Source organism: Cebus imitator, unplaced genomic scaffold (assembly GCF_001604975.1).
Source record: "Cebus imitator isolate Cc_AM_T3 unplaced genomic scaffold, Cebus_imitator-1.0 Scaffold115, whole genome shotgun sequence".
NCBI classification, from domain to species: Eukaryota; Metazoa; Chordata; class Mammalia; order Primates; family Cebidae; genus Cebus; species Cebus imitator.
The window spans coordinates 2,243,298-2,260,800 of NW_016107430.1; the positions used below are offsets into that span (position 1 = coordinate 2,243,298).

The 17,503-nt window shown below is 38.2% G+C and overlaps 1 protein-coding gene across 7 annotated transcripts in view; it reads left to right on the forward strand.

Moving 5' to 3' along the window:
* TOM1L1 (target of myb1 like 1 membrane trafficking protein) overlaps positions 1-17,503 on the forward strand; it is a 59,865-nt gene that overhangs the window by 29,514 nt on the left and 12,848 nt on the right. For all 7 annotated transcript variants that reach the window (XM_017538797.2, XM_017538798.2, XM_037742118.1 and 4 more), the window contains 4 exons: positions 3,504-3,637; positions 8,822-8,882; positions 9,319-9,436; positions 11,086-11,182. In XM_017538797.2, coding sequence (XP_017394286.1) covers positions 3,504-3,637; positions 8,822-8,882; positions 9,319-9,436; positions 11,086-11,182 — 410 coding nt within the window. The remainder of the gene's footprint in view (positions 1-3,503; positions 3,638-8,821; positions 8,883-9,318; positions 9,437-11,085; positions 11,183-17,503) is intronic.

Here is a 17,503-nt window from a genome sequence, read left to right on the forward strand (position 1 = left end):
TGCCTTGCCCCAGTAAGACAAGAAGAGAATGCTCTAGTATTCAGAATAAAGGGAGCTCAGATTTTGAAATGATAACTACAGAAAGCCTTACTCTAACTTACTGGAGAAATTTAAAATCAAGGGAATCTAAAATTTGATCCTGTGAGGATTTATAACCAGTTGAAAAAAAAAATCCTGAGAATAGGAAAAAGAAAGTCATCCTCCTGGACCATTCTTGTCTTTACCATTCACAAATATGTAGGGTATTAAGAATAGAAGGGACTGTCAGCGTCTTTGAGTCCATCTTCCTTCCTATGCAGATGAGGCTGCATATGCAGAAAGAATGGTTTGCCCACACTGTGACAAGTGATGGAGCTGGAAGGAGAACCTCATTCTCCTGAGCTTGTGTTCTATCCATTAGACCAAATAGTTTCTCATTTTGAACCCAGGACTGATTTTCTAATACATATGTCTAACCTGTTGTGTTTTCATGTGGGTATGGGAGGCAATCTGAAGGCAGCAACCAAATCCTGTACTTTTTGCAGACACTGTTTAGTTGGGAAGAAGAGTTGGAAGGGCTTTAAAAAGTTAATGCTTTTCTTGAGGATTATGCTGATGATTTGTCATTTGAAGCCTATGTAAGGAAAAAGAGACTATATGAGCAAGTTAAGCTGAAAAATGTTCAGTTTTAGAGTAGGTGGGGAGAGTTTTTACTTTGAGCAGATAGAGACATTTGGGGTTTCCTGTACTCTGAGTGGGGAATATTGGGATAAAGAAAATATGTTAAGAGCTGATAATAGAGATATTGCCATACAGATAGTATTTCCAGAGACGTTTTCAAGCAAATATATTTCTTTCTGTTTTGGCTCTTTCAAGGGAGATATTCAAGCATTTTTATGTTTCTTTTTATTGAGTTGCCCTGTGTTGGTCAATGTGGGATGACTAGTTGGAGTTGAAAGTGCAAAGGGATCTCCTCCCTTAATTCCTGAGTGCTCTATGGAGGAATAAGAGCCATCTGGATATCAGAAGAGGAAGCTCTTAATGAGCTCCTTTTTGTTTTGCTCCAAAGACTTTTGTATTGATTGTTAAATTCACTTTAACTTAGAAACTTGCCTTTGCTTTTATATGGCATAAAAGGAGGTGATTCCGGGGGTTCTGTGATGGACAGACTAGCAGCTGTTGCTCTGAATTTTGACTTGCTCGCCCTGGATCCCTACTGCCACAGCCCTGCAAGTGCCTGCTATGGGGAACTCTGACCCATCCTTTTTGTCCGTGGTACTTGATCTCGGCTGTTTCCAGGTGGTTTGGCCCTCCTCTGAGACAGACATCAATTGCAAAGATCAGAGTAGGCTGGCTTTTGAAGAGTTTTTTACATTCTGCTTTGCAGACCTGTTGAAATGTGCTATTCCTTTCATGTTGCCACTCCATCTGTTTCTTGAAAGGGCAAAGGGAGTGTCTTCATGTGATTGAGGGCTATTGATGTTGCCTTCAAATTCATTTCCAATTAATTTCTACATTTTTGTCATAGGTATTAGCCATTGCATTCCCTTGATCTTGACATTGTTCTAGCAAGGCTGCCAGTGAGCAACAAGAAGAACAATTTCTGTACACTCTCTAAAGCAAGAACAAAGGAAAAGTTCTCATTCATTATGGGGGTTATATTAAATGCCATTCTTAATTCTTTCCTTTGTATAAGGTCGGGTCTGGATAATAGCTTGTTACAGGATTGTATTCATTATCAAGTTGAGCTTCTAGTGACACCTCGTCAACAAGCACCCATAATACATTCATTTACTGCCTACTGCTTCTATATGCCAGACACTGTGGGATTTCAATAACACCATTGCTGATTCTTACAGCCTTACAAGGTATTCTCCTTGTATTATAGATGAAAAAACAAAACCTACAACTAAATTTTAGCCATATTTCCCTAAATTCCATAGCAGGCATATTATATGGGAGATGCCTTTGGCCTGCTGAGTCAGGGGAATATAAATGAGTGAAATCTGGCCTGCTCTCTATATCTGTTTTATTAGAAAATGGCCACACCCAGTTATTTATATATATTTTCTAGGGTTGCTTTTACACTACAGTGGCAGAGCTGAGTAGTTGCAGCAAAGACTAGATGGCCCACAAAGCAGAAAATGTTTACTATCTGGAACTTTATGGATGCTGTTGACCCCTGCACTATACTGTTCCTGAAGGTGGCCCTGTGGTTAGCAAATTAGATAGTTTTTCTGGTGGCATATTACAAGTCTAAAATCAGAGATTCCGTCTATCATCCATCTGTCTAACTCACTGTTTTTTCTTTTTATGTCATGTTGTCTTTTAAATATTTTTGTTACGATTTTGTAGAGGGTAGTGGCTTTTATCTCTGAGTCTAAATGCCAGTTGGTAATAGTTTGATTTATTTGTTTAGAGATTTCCTGTCAGCAGTCTTGTAATAGATTATTTGAGATTCTAAATGGTTTTATGAAGCATACATTTTTCAGCAGGCCTTTCTTTCTTGAGGGGAAAAAGCCAGTAGTGATTCTGTGGTGTTTAAGGAAGTTTTGTTGAGAGAAGCAGGATCCCTGTGTTTTTGCCTGATGTTAATGTACTATTACATAGACAAACTCTAGCCAAGGTGAGATTGAGGAAATACTAATATCAGTTTTATGCACCTTGGGTTAGTTGAAGGTGTGCCTGGAAGAAAGTCAGTTGTAAGGCAGCAGTTCCTAAATATCGTTGTACATAAGAAACACTTTGGGGTGCTTGTTTAAAGAAATGTAGATTTTCAGACCCCCAGCCCTAGCGATTCTGGATCAGTACATCTGATATAGATGGCTCTGAAGCTTATGAAAAAAAGACCCATGGGTTTGGGAGGTAGATTAATGGTTTAATGCAGTAATTCTAGGTAGTCCAAATAAGGATATTCATGATTTGTTTGTTAATCCTGGTTTCGTTTGCTTCAAACTGTGATATAACTATAAACTTTAAATGTTTAAGTACAACATAACAGAAAATAAAATAATGCCACTGTAAATGATTTTAACTACTTCTACTACCACTAATAACGCAATAACATTTTATGTTTATCCTTTATAGTTAGAGAGTTCCTCATTACACACATCTCATTTGATTTTTATGTCAACCCTTGAAGTAGATGTGGCAAGGGGTATAATTTTCATTTATCAATGAGAAAACTGAGATTTAGAAAACGTTTTTTTTTCCCAACATGGCACAGCTAATATGTACTACATCTAGAATTCCCATATAACACTTCTGAGTTTTAGTCCAGCATTATTTTCAATGTACCATATTATTCTTATGACACCTATTTTGATTTTTAAAGGAAAATATAATCAGTTTATGACTTACTGCCTTCCAATAGGAAGTATGAACCATTTATAGAAGTACTTTGTTAGTGTCCCACAGGTGACTTAATGTGGAGGGAACTGCAGGTATGCACAGATTGGTGAGTCAGATGTCTTTATAGAATGTTCCAGGCATGGAATAAGAAATCTCTCTCCTTTCTTTGACAGAAACTCTATAAAACAGGTCGGGAGATGCAGGAGAGAATCATGGACCTGCTAGTGGTGGTGGAGAATGAAGACGTAACTGTTGAGCTAATTCAGGTGAATGAGGATTTGAATAACGCCATCCTTGGATATGAGAGGTGAGCAGATCATGTACCCTCTTTGCCCCTTTTCCACTTCTGTTTTCACCACCAATTACTCAGCATTCTTATCAGAGTGCCTACAAAAGACCCCTCTTTCTAGATTCGCCTGTCTCAATAGGAAAGGTATTGGTATGTGGGGTGGGACGGTTTTCCCTTGTGTGGCTCCTACTCAGTAAATGCCAGAGGTCTTTCTCCTAGTTAAAGTGACATTTCAGCCCAGCACGGTGGCTCCCTCCTATAATCCCAGCACTTTTGGAGGCCGAGGTAGGAGGATCACTTGAGTCCAGGAATTCCAGACTACCCCTGGCAACATAGCAAGACCCTGTCTATACAAAAAATAAGAAAATTAGCTGGGTGTGATGGTTCTAGTGGGTGCTTGTAGTCCTAGCTACTAGAGAGGGTGAAGTGGGAGGATAGCTTGAGACTAGGAATTTGAGGCTGTGGTGAGCTATGATCGCACCACTGCACTCTAGCCTGGGTGATGGAGTGAAATCCCACCTCTAAAAGAAATAATAATAAAATGACATGTTAAGACACCCTTAGGGGCACTGTTTCTGTTGAGAATTACTGGGAATGTCTGCTTGCATAGTGACTGTATTTCTAATCAGCTGAAAAAGAATGAGACTAGTCTGACCTAAGTGAAACAGGTGAACAGGCCTGGATTCAAATCTAGCTGATGATTTTGGATAAGCTGTAGAACTTTTCTAAGATTTTTTTTCTTTCTTTCTTTTTATGTATTAAATTTTTTTATGTATTAAATTTTTTACATGTATTTTTATGTATTAAATACCTGTTTAGAGGGTTGGGCTTTTTTTGAAGATTAAATGAGATAATATATATGAAAACACCTAGCAAACTGCTAGCACACTGACGTCTACTAAATAGTACTTTCTTCTCCTCCTCTGCACCAATGTCCCTTTTAACCTTCTAATTTATTGACTAGCCTCTTCTTCCCACTTATCATGAGTAAATTAAGAGAATCCATGAAATAAAACCAGTAGTTATGGGCCAAGAATGGTGGTGCACATCTATAATCCCAGCACCTTGGGAGATTGAGGTGGGTGGATTGCTTGAGCTCAGGAGGTTTGAGACCATCCTGAGCAACATTGCGAAACCCCATCTCTACGAAAAATTTACAAAAATTAGCCATGCATGGTGGCACACGTGTTTAGTTCCAGCTACTTAGGAGGCTGAGATGGGAGGATCTCTTGAGCCAAGGAGCCAGAGGTTACAGTGAACCAAGATCGTGCCACTGCATTCCAGCCTGCATGACAGTGAGACTGTCTCAAAAACAAAGAAACATAAAAACCAGTAGCTATGAAACGGCAGTTTCTTTCCTTTACTGTCTCATACTTACTGTGCATTTATTCAGAGAAGGGCATTGACTGAAGATGTGAGCTTAGGAACTATGCTTGCTTTCTCTTTTTTTTTTCTTGAGACGGAGTGCCCAGGCTGGAGTGCAGTGGCGTGATCTCAGGTCACTGCAACCTCTGCCTCCCGGGTTCAAGTGATTCTCCTGCCTCAGCCTGCCAAGTAGCAGGGATTACAGGCACACGCCACCATGCCCGGCTAGTTTTTTGTATTTTTAGTAGAAACGGGGTTTCACCATGTTGGCCAGGCTGGTCTTAAACTTCTGACCTCAGGTGATCCACCCTCCTCAGCCTCCCAAAGTACTGGGATTATAGGCATGAGCTACCACGCCTGGCCACTGAGCTTTCTTTCTTACACTGAAAAAACTCACAATTGCTACCTACTTTCTGTGGAACCAATTTTTATAAGCAGAAAAATATCCAAGGAAAACGACATTTTCAGTAGAATGCTGCATTCTGGCTTTCATTTTGGAGAATTCTATTGCAAACCATAAGACCATGGTCTAAAGTCTTCCTCCAAGGGGTAGCTTGTGTTTATTTGGTCTCCTCTCAGGAGATTGGATTACTTCTGTGAACAGCTTGTTCTGACTGGGCTCTGAACCATGTGTACCAAAGCAACTGTGAAACACTTATATCCTAAGATTCAGAGAGAAACTTTGCCTCTAGGAAAGATACTAGTCTCCTAGTTTTCTCTGGCTGCTGTAACAACACAAACTTAGTGGCTTATCCTGTTTTATCTGCTTTTGGATGCTCCAGAGGAGAATCCATCTTCTTACCTTTTGCAACTCCTAGAGGCTATTCACTTTCCTTGGCTTATGGCCCCTTTGCTTCATCTTCAAAGCTAAGTGTCTAGTTCAGGCCTGATTATATCAAATCACTCTTACCTCGACTTCTGCCTCTCTCTCCCACTTTTAAGGACCTTTATGACTACATTAGGCTCATTTGTACAGTCCAGGATAATCTCCCAATTAAGGGCAGCTTTCTAGTGTGAACCAAAAGTATCTGAGACAGATCTGAGATCTTCCCACCTCAGCCTCCTAAGAAGCTAGGTCTAAAAGCATGTGCCACCATGCATGGCTAATTTTTGTAATTTTTTGGTAGAGGTAGGGTTGCGTGCGCCATGTTGCCCAGGCTCGTCTCAAACTTCCTGAGCTCAAGCAATCCGCCCACCTCAGCCACTTAAGGTGCTGGAATTACAGATGTACACCACCATTCTTGGCCCATAGCTACAGGTTTTAATTCATGGATTCTCTTAATTCACTCATAAGTGGGAAGAAAAATCTAGAAAGTTTATTTAGAAAGTTTATTTTGCTAAGGTTAAGGATGCACCTGTCACAGCCTCAGGAGGTCTTGACAACATATGCCCATGGTGGTGGGGGCATAGCTCCGTTTTATACATTTTCAGGAGACATGAGACATCAATAAATATGTGTAAGATGTACATTGGTTTCATCTGGAAAGGCGAGACAACTCAAAGCAGGGAAGGGGGCTTCCAGGTTATAAATAGGTAAGAGACAAAGGGTTGCATTCTTTTGAGTCTTTGATCAGCCTTTCACTGAGTACACAATTTACATGTGAGAAAGGGCAAGAGAATTAGTCACTCATGCCTTAGTCTGGCTCAGTGAATCTGCATTTCTACATAAGCAGTGGGGCAGAGGAAGCAGTCAGTTCTGTCCTTTGTCCTGTACCTATGAAGATAAGCTGTCAATTTATATTGCCAGGGTGAAATTCAACAGAACTGTTTTAGGGTAAAGATCTTAAGGCCCACAAGTTTTCTCATGGGCAAATTGTGGGAGAGGTAGATAGCTTTTTATCTTTGTAACTGTCTGATTTAGGAATAAAATTTGCCTGAGGAACTTCCGAGCTTGACTTTTCCCTTTGGCTTAGTGATTTTGGGGTCCGAGATTTATTTTCCTTTAACACTAGTAAACTTCATTCTTTTTTCAACCTTTAACTTCCCCTTGCCATGTAACCTAACATATTCACTGGTTGTGTTGACTAGGATGTCAGTATCTTTGTGAAGGTGGGTCACAGTTCACCCTCTGGCCCCCAAAGATTCATATCCATCCACTTGCAAAATACATATACCCTATTGCAACATCCCCCAAAGTCTCCACTCATTACATCCAGGGAATAATTGTGCAAATAAAGAAACTGAAATTTGTTACTCAGGGCTTGATCTAGGAAGGTTGTTCATACCCAGCACATAACTGACTAGAATACAAGAAGCTAATGCTATATAATTCCAAATAGATGGAATTTTTTTTTTTTTGGGAAATGAAGTCTTGCTTGCAGTGGCATGATCTCGGCTCACTGCAACCTCCGCCTCCCAGGTTCAAGCGATTCTCTGTCTCAGCCCCCCAAGTAGCTGGAATTACAGGCACACGCCACTACACCTGACTAATTTTTGTATTTTTAGTCAAGATGGGGTTTCACCATGTTGCCCAGGCTGGCCTCAAACTCCTGACCTCAAGTGATCCACCTGTCTGAGCTTCCCAAAGCACTGGGATTACAGGCATGAGCCACTGTGCCCAGCCTAACTAGATGGAATTTAAAAGCACGTATTTTTGAAAAGTCGTTCAACTGTGTGTGCAGATTCAGTATAAACTCTTAAACTTTAAAGTGTTTAGGATCATGAAGTCAAATTGTCATAACAGTAATACTATATGTTTCTAAAGCAAATCTCAGTTTGCCAAGCATTTCCACATTCATCCACCTGTGCTATTTTTGCCCCTGAAAATAACTTTCTGAGGAAATAGTTCAAATGTGTTCCCTCTTAGCAGCTGGACCAAGGTTCAGGAAGTCGTATCCTTAGTCATGTAGCTACAAGATACTAACACTGACACTTGAACTTTGGACTTCTGCCTTCAACTTCTCTGGTTTGTTTGTTTTTTTTTTTTTTTTGAGACAGAGTCTCGCTTTTGTTGCACAGGCTGGAGTGCAATGGCACGATCTCAGTTCACCCAACCTCCGCCTCCTGGGTTCAAGAGATTCTCCTGCCTTAGCCTCCCAAGTAGCTGGGATCACAGGTGTGCGCCACCATGCCTGGTTAATTTTGTATTTTTAGTAGAGACAGGGTTTCACCATGTTGCCCAGTCTAGTCTCAAACCCCCAGCCTCACGTGATCCACCCACCTTGGCCTCCCAAAGTACTGGGATTACAGGCGGGAGCCACTGCACCGGCCAACTTCTCTAATCTTTTTCATTTATACTCCTTTACTCTCAGTGGACAAACAATTTAAAATTAAATCAGAGTTGTAAAAGGTCAATTTTTTGGTATGTGTTAAGTATCTTATAAAAACAGTGAAATAGTGTAAATACTTTAAATATATTTGAATATTTTGGAAAATTATATATAATGGCAAATTAGAAAATAAATAATTGCTAATAGTAAGAGTGGTTAAAGGTGTGATAGATTCATAAGATAAAATATAGCCATTAAAAATTGTATTTCAATTAGAAAAATTCTCATAGCATAATCAAATTAGGATACAGAATTATGTAAAGTATCATTTCAACTAAGTTTAAAAATAGATGCACTTATAAATGAAATACTGGAATAATGTTAATAGAGTTAATTTCTGGGTGATGGGATTTCTTTAAAAATGCTTTTTTATTTTCTCACAGTTTTCTGTTGAGGGTATGAATACTCTGTAAGCTGGAAAAAAGTTATTAAAAGTATTTTACTGATAATTGTGTGAGAATGAGGCTGATTTCTTCATTCCTAAAGATTTGTGTAATAATAATTGTTAGATTTTTATAGCATTTCATATATTTTTTTAAAAACACATGCATTTTGATCATTTAAACAGGTTTACTAGAAACCAACAAAGGATTCTGGAGCAAAATAAGAACCAGAAGGAAGCCACCAATGTAAGTGATTAGAAATATTATAAAATAAACAATTGAACATTTTACCAATTATAGTAAGAAGCAAGGCTTACCTAAAGCAGCTCTTAAAAACAGGGAGATATGCATTGATAATTTGTAGTGGTGTTAATGGTGTAGAGTACTTGCCTTAATAATTTTATGTCATTAAATGTTATTAACGTTAACATCAATGTTAATATTAAACTATTAAAGTAACGTAAAGTTAATGTTATTAAGTTATTAATAAGTTGTAAGAAAATTACCTCATTAAGCAAGGACCTATGTAGGTGGTAAGATGGGAGTCATACTAATGTTGCCTGTTGAATGGAGAATTCTTCCTCAAAATGTATCCAAATAGGATCTTCCCCTCTACAAAGGAAAGTCAATGGGGAGAAAGCTATGATAAACTACATGACACTTTCTTTTGCTTTGTTTTCAGACTACAAGTGAGCCTTCTGCCCCATCTCAAGATCTCCTTGACCTAAGTCCCAGTCCCCGGATGTCTAGGGCCAGTCTGGGAGAACTCAACACCATGAATGATCAACTTTCAGACTTAAGTAAATAAACACTCAGGCCTTTTCAGATCAGCAGAAGAGCTTGATGTAAAACAGTTCTTAATTACATGAGTAAATGCCACCTAAGAAGGACTGAAGTCAGTTTGAATGTCAGAGCACTATGTCAGGAGATGTGATTACTTCCTGGCAAGTGGTTGAGTCAAACACAGTATAGGAATGGGATGTGTCTAGGGTAGGATCCTGGTCCTTGAAACTCATCCTACTCATTTAGAATCTCATGGAATTCACTTGGCCTGCTTTGTAAAAGTTGTTCAGCCCAATGGCCAATACTTAAAATATACTCTGAACCCTCACACTATTATCATTGGGTTTTTCTGCTATACCTCAGGATCAGGTCAGGGAGACGCAAGTAGAGAAATTCAGGAATTACAAGGTATGAACCATGTGGTGGTGAAATGTAGAAGGAAAAACACAGGCTTAAGGTCAGAAAAGTCCAAGTTGAAATGCCAGTTCTGCCACCTGTCAGCCACCTAACCTTTGAGACTTTTTCACTTTATAATATGGGAACAATGATTGCCTTAAAGGGTCATTTTCAAGGTTAACAAACTAATGTTCATAAAAAAGCTTTGCTACAATGTATTTTACAAACATTTGTTAAAGATAGGAATTACCTATCTTACCTAACTTGTTTTCTTCTGCTGTCCTTATTCCCAACGAGGGTTTGGTAAATTACAAAATAAGGATGATGAAAAATGCTAAAATCCAGTTTTGCCAAACTAAAATTAGTTTTTCTCATATGTCACCTGCTGTTTCCAGAGTAAAAATATTTACTATCACTGAATGTGTGGTTTTCTTAGAACTTTACCCATTTCTAAAATGCTGGCTACTTGCTTATGTTGGCCAGTGGGATGTGCAGAGTCAGTTACATTGGAGAGTTTTCCTGAGTTTTTAATTGGGAATTTTCTGAGGGGGAAGTAATTATTCTCTTTGTGGTTTCTCAGTTAAGCTTATAGGCTGGAGGCCAGGCACAGTGTCTCACACCTGTAAATCCCAGCACTTTGGGAGGCTGAGGTGGGTGGATCACCTGGTCAGGAGTTCCAGACCAGCCCATCTCTACTAAAAATACAAAAATTAGCCGAGCGTGGTGGTGGGTGCCTGTAATCCCAGCTACTCGGGAGGCTGAGGCTAAGAAGAATCACTTAAACCCAGGAGGGTGGAGGTTGTGGTGAGCCAAGATCATGCCACTGCACTCCAGCCTGGGTGGCAAAGTGAGACTCCATCTCAAAAAAATTAATTAATTAAAGATTATGGACTGAAACTTGAGATGAAGGTAGAGCTCAGTATGTAGCATAACTTTTTACTTTTGTGGTGGGCAGAACAAGATGTAAAATCCTTTCCATTCTGGATCAGCTTGGGATTTCAGAAAATCCAATACAATAATATTTGTTACCCTTACAACAACTTCTTGTAGCAGGGAAATTCTTTCTCTCTCTACCTATCATAAATGATGCTTTCTAATTTCTCTTAGAGCTAGGAAATCTCATGATTTTATGGTGACAGAAATATCTAAATTAATCTCTTTTATTTGGTGTGGTATTATTTTTTTGGTTTTGGTTTTTACTGTAGAAAATTGGGCATAATAACTGACTGACAAAATTTTTAAAGCCAAACAAGTCCATTTTGTGTTTTAGATTTCAGCTCTCCAAGTTCTGATGTAACAAACAACTTAAAACCCAGTCTTCATCCACAGATGGACTTGCTAGCCTTGGAAAATACAGAAATAACCTTGTAAGTATGTCAGTAACACTGCAGAACTGATATCATGACACTTGGATTCCTTACATTTAAGAAAACTTGATGGCTGGGCACAGTGGCTCACATCTGTAATCCTAGCACTTTGGGAGGCCGAGACACATGGATCGCTTGAGCCCAGGAGTTTGAGACCAGCCTGGGCAACATGGTGAAACTCAGCTCTACTAAAATATAAAAATTAGTTGGGCATGGTAGCATATGCTTATAATTCCAACTACTCAGTAGGCCGAGGCATGAGAATTGCTTGAACCTGGTAGGTAGAGGTTGCAGTGAGCCGAGGTTGTGCCACTGTACTCCAGCCTGGGTGACGAGAGAGAGAGGAGAGAGAGGAGAGAGGCGGGAGAGAGGAGAGAGAGAGAGACAGAGAGAGACCAACCCTATCTCAAAAAAAAAAAAAAAGAGAGAAAAGAAAACATAAAATAGCAAAAAAATAGAGACTTAAGAATCAGACAATCCTGAGTTAGAATCTCAGCACTACTTCCTGCTAGCCATATAACCTAAATGAGCTATTTAGCCACTGTGAATGTTCATTTTTCTTCTAAGAATATTTTCTAGGATTCTTACAAAGATTCAGAGAGATGCTATATGCAAAACTCCTAATCTAGCACTTGGTACATGATAAGCCTTCAATAAATTGTCTCTGTTTCTGTTATTTTTAGTGGTAACAGGAGATGGGGGAGAACAGGGGAAATATAATGACAAAGGAGGCAGAAGAGCAGTGGGGTTCAAAATTAAGAGTAATGGCTACATCAGTTACAGAGCACTTGCTGTGTGGCAGGCACTTTGTTAAGCTATTTTTGTTTATTTCATCCTTTCATCACTAACGTACTTAGGTCAGTGATGTTCGGTGAGGGTCTTGCTCCGTCACTTAGCACTGGCACAACAGTGGCACCATCATAACTCACTGCAGCCTCAAACGCCTGGGCTCAAGGGATACTCTCACCTCAGCCTCTTAATAGTTGGGACTACAGGTGTGCACCACCATACTGGGCTGGACTAATTTTTTAAACTTTTTGTAGTGATGGGGTCTCACTTTGTTGCCCAAACTGGTCTTGAACTCCAAGCCTCAGGTGATCCTCCTGCCTTGGCCTCCCCAGGTGAGCCACAGCACTGGCCTGTTATCATTATTCCCATTATACAGGAAAAAAGACTGAGATTTCTTGGTCGTTTCTCTGTTGAAGGAAACAAAACTTGCCCAAGTTTGTATAGCCAGTAAGTAGCAAGTCTGATGGACTGACAGTTTACTTAAAAAGAAATATTAATGACCCATAAACATATGCAATGATGTTCAACTTTACTTACAGAGAAATGTAAATTAAAATTTAATAAGAAATTGTTTTCTACTTCTCAGGTTGGCAAAAGTCCAAATATTTCATAATAAACTTTGTTGGCTATGAAAAGACAGTTACTAGCACAAAATTATGCAACTGTTATAGGAGCAAGTGGCAATACTTGTTAAAATTATAAATGCATTTATATTTGAATCTGCACTCTTATCTGTAGAAATGTATACTGCACTTATACAAAGTTAGGTGTTTACAAGATTATTCTTTACAATATTTTGGGCAATAGCAAGTAATTGGAAACAACTCTAGTATCTATCAGTTGGGGACTGGTTAAATAAACATCTGTACAACATATTATTATAAAGCTGGAGGATAAAAGTAATAATCTCCAATATATTTATTGCTAAGTAGAAAAAAAAAGGTGCTAAGTAGTGTGTGTGTAATATATTGCATTTGTGTAAGAAAGTGGGAAATAAGAATATATATTAATATTTGCCTCCATTCTCATAAAGAAACAAGAATGATACAGGAAGGGGAAAATGGAAAAAGAGTGGAAGTGGTTATGTAAGTTCTGGGAGAGGCAGGATAGAATAAACAGCAGTTGAATTTGCCTTATGCCAAAGTCAATAGGTGTTTTCCTTTTAAGTGTATATATTTTAGATAACAGGCAATACATTTTCATTATTCTGATATAAAAACAATGTAAAAAGTTGTATAAGATAATTCTTGTTCTCATTCTCTCTTCATCCTCCCTCTCTCCTTTGCCCTAGTGTCATACTGTACTCCCACCCAGATACTTTGTTAGATTCTGATTTATCCTTCCATAGTGTCTTTAGGCAAATATGAATATGAATTTCTTTCTCCTTTATTCAATAAAATGCGGCATACTATCACTGTGTTCTGAACCTGGCTTTTCTTTTTCATTTAATGTATTTTGGCAGTGTGTTTATATCGGTGGATTTCGATTTTTTTAAAAGTTGCCTAGTGTTTTGTTTGTTTTGTTTAAATACTTGTATATCCAGTAACTGAATTACTTTTCTATATTTAAAAGGGGGAGGGGCAGAGGGAGGAAAATGAGAAAGCAGAATCGAACTCGGAAGAAAAGAGAGCAAAATATAAGGGAAGAAGAGGATAAAGGATTCATGTGTTGGGAAATGATAAAGTGTCAGTGGCTTGCTCATGAACCACTGAGTTAGGTCAGTATCTTTGGTTGGCTACCTCTTGTCTTGGCTGCATACAATACAAGTAAATGTTGACATGTAGGCAGATTTCTAGTGAAGTTGCTTGGTAAGTAGTGTAGTTTAAAGTAGCTGATTCTGTTCCTGTTATCTTGCTAATCTTGTTAGGTAATATGAGAAAGAATAAGTAATACAGATAAAATCCCATTACAACAAATATCTATAAAATTCATTAAAAGTCAAATTTCAGCTAATAGCTCCCTGTTTTAATCTGTAACCTACTGGATCTAATAATTCAGTATGCATAAAAATCACTTGGCTGACTGTCAAAAAGTCAAATTGCTGGTCCCAATTCAGTAGCAAGAATCTTTAACACGAATTCCAGGAGAATCATAATGCAGTGGTTTTCTTATCATACATTGAGAAACCCTGGGATGAACATCTATACCAAGATTTGAGGGCATGTACCTGGTTTAAATCATATGCCTAAGATCACTTGTGAGGCAAAATCAGCCATTAAAATGTCTCATGATGTTGAGATTTTTTCCATCTTTTTGTGTTTGCAGTTTAATTCATTCACCGTCAAAGAAAAAGTGGGTGATGCAATTTTTCATAACAGAAAGAATCCTTAAAAAACAGTAACAAAGAACACAGGATAAAGTTATATGTCTTTTTTCTTTCTTTCTTCTTTTGTTTTTTTAATTTTTTAATTTTAATTTTTATTTTTAGGGCCTGGGCTCATGGGGTGCTCTCACACCCCCAGAGCTGGGTCTTTCTTTCTTTTTTTGAGACAGAGTCTTGCTTTGTTGCCCAGGCTGGAGTGCAGTAGTTCAAGTTTGGCTCATTGCAACCTCCCAGGTTCAAGCAATTCTCTTGCTTCAGCCTCCCAAGTAGCTGGATTACAGGTGCCTGCCACCACACCTGGCTAATTTTATTTTGTATTTTTAGTAGAGACCTGGTTTCGCCATGTTGACCAGGCTGGTCTTGAACTCCTCACCTAAGGTGATCTGCCTACCTTGGCTTCCCAAAGTGCTGGGATTACAGCATGAGCCACTGTGCCCGGCCCATCGGCCATATTTATGGCCCACTTACTAACAGGCAAAAAGCTGAGAAGTACAGAAATGCTTACTAATTATTTAATAAACCTGTGAGGTACATACCACCCTCATTTTCATTTTAAACATGAGGAAACCAAAGCTGAGGAAGATTAACTTGCCAGTGGTTGCCTAGCTAGTGCTGAGACAGAATTCAAATTTAAGTGGGATTCAAAATCAAATTCTGATTTCAGTAAATTCTCTTTTTGTTTTTATGTTTGTACTTTAATTTCATTTCTAAAATTTTCATACACTAAAATTTACCTTTTTTTGTTTTTTTGGTTTGGCATACAGTTCTATTTAACATACGTATAGATTCAAGTAACTACCACCACAGTCAGGATACAGAATAGTTTCATCACTAAAAAAAATTCTCGCGTTATTCCTTTATAGTCACACCCTCGCACCCTGACCCTCAATCCCCAGCAACCACGAATTTATTCTCTATTGCTATAGTTTGAGAATGTCATCTAAGTAGAATTACACAATATGTAATCTTTATAGAAGAGAGTGTATTAAGTTGGTATTTGCTTTATGCGTTTTGAAGTTCATGCATTCAGCTATGTGGAATCTTGTTTGATTGAGTCTTTTATCATGTAATGGCCCTCTTTGTCCCTCATAATTTTCTTTGTCCTGATGTTGATTTTGATAGTAATATAACTACTCTAGCTTTCTTTGGATTAGTGGTTGCATGGTCGGTTTTCTTCTGCATTTTACTTGTAACTTAACTGTATTAAAAGATTTGAAGTTTTTAGAGATAGCCTATAGTTGGTTCATACATTTTTAACGTATTTGCATAATTTCTTTTAATTGATATGTTTAGACAATTTACATTTAATGTAATTGTACGTAGGTTTTAGGACTATCATTATATAGTTTTTCTATGTGTCCCCTTTTTTTTCTGTTTCTTTTTTCCTGCCTTCTTTTGGATTATTAGAATATTTTTAGTACTCCATTTTAATTTATTGTGATTCTGACAGTATCTTTGTATAACAGTATATGTGTGTGTGTGTGTATGAAGTAGACTTGCTTAGTAAATAATATGGTTTAAAGTAGCTGATTCTGTTCCTGTGATCTTGCTAATTTTGTTAGCAAGATATATATACATATATACGTGTACATATACACACCCATATATATAAAGAGTTTGCTTTAGTGATTGCAATATACTTACTTTTCAGTTTACTTAATATCAATGCTTTACTACTTGAAAGTAAAAACCTCATTACCATATAGATTCCTCCTTTATATTATAGTTATCTTATATATTACATTTATATACATTGAAAAGAAATCACTAACAGATGGTATAATTTCTGCTTGCAACTCTCAAATATACTGGAAAGAATTCAAGAAGAGGCCAGGAGTGGTGGCTCATGGTGTAATCCCAACACTTTGGGAGGCAGAGGTGGGCGGATCACTTGAGGCCAGGAGTTGGTGACCAGCCTGGCCAACATGATGAAACTCCATCTCTACCAAAAAATTAGCTGGGATTCATGGTGTGCATATGTAATCCCAGCTGCTTGGGAAGCTGAGGCACAAGAATTGACTGAACCCAGGAGGTGGAGGTTGCAGTGAGCTGAGATTGTGCCACTGCACTCCAGTCTGGGCTACAGAGCAAGACTCTGACTCAAAAAAAAGTTAAAAATTCAAGAAGAGAAAAATAGTCTATTATATTTACCCAATGTTTACCATTTCTCTTATTATTCTATTCTGGTATAATTTCCCTTCTCTCTGAAGGATTTTCTTTATCAGTTCTTTTAAAGCAGGTCTATTGGCAGTGAAGTCTCTTAGTTTTGCTTCATGTGAGAATGCTTCTATTTTGCCTGTTCCTGAAGGATATTTTCAGTGGATACAGACTATGGGGCTCACAGTTCTATTCTTTCATCAGTTTTAAAAGGCTGTGCCACTCTTTTCTGGCCTAAATGGTTTCTAGTGAAAAATCTACATTCATTTGAGTTGTTGTTCTTCTATAGATCATGTATTGTGGTTCTCTGTCTGCTGTAAATAATTTTTCTTTTTAACTAATTTTGAGCAATTCGATTATAGTATGTTCGGTATGGATTTCTTTTTTTTTTTTTTTTTTTGGGGTTGGCTGAGTGTATTAGTTTCCTGTGGCTACAATAACAGATGACTGCAAACTGGGTGGTTTAAAACCACAGAAATTTATTCTCTCACAGTTCTGGAGGCAAGTAGTCTGAAATTCAGCGGAGTCATACTCCCTCCACAACTGTTAAGGGAAAATCTGTTCTCTGCCTCTTCTAGATTCCAAAGACTTGTGGGTACTCCTTGGATTTCTTAGCCTTTGGTTATGTCACTCCAATTCCTGCCTGTATCTTCACCTCACTTTTTCCTCTGTGTGTCCCAAATCTCACTCTGCCTTTCTCTTTTAAGGTCATTTATCATTGGATTTATGGCCCACCCAGATAATACAGGATGACATCTTCATATGAAGATCCTTAATTACATTTGCAAAGACCCTTTTTCCAAATAAGATAACATTCGTAACACTCACAGGTTCTGGGAATTGGGACATGAGCATGCATTTTAGGGGCCACCATTTAACCCACTAATGGAACTTCTTGAATGTGGTTTGTGCACCAAACTTGTGATGTTTTTAGTCTTTTCTTCAGGACTATACTCTTTCTGCTTTCTAGAACCCTGAAGACACAAACTTTAGACCTGTGCCACTGTCTCATAGATGTTTGAGGTCCTGTTTCCTTTTTTTTTTTTTTTTTT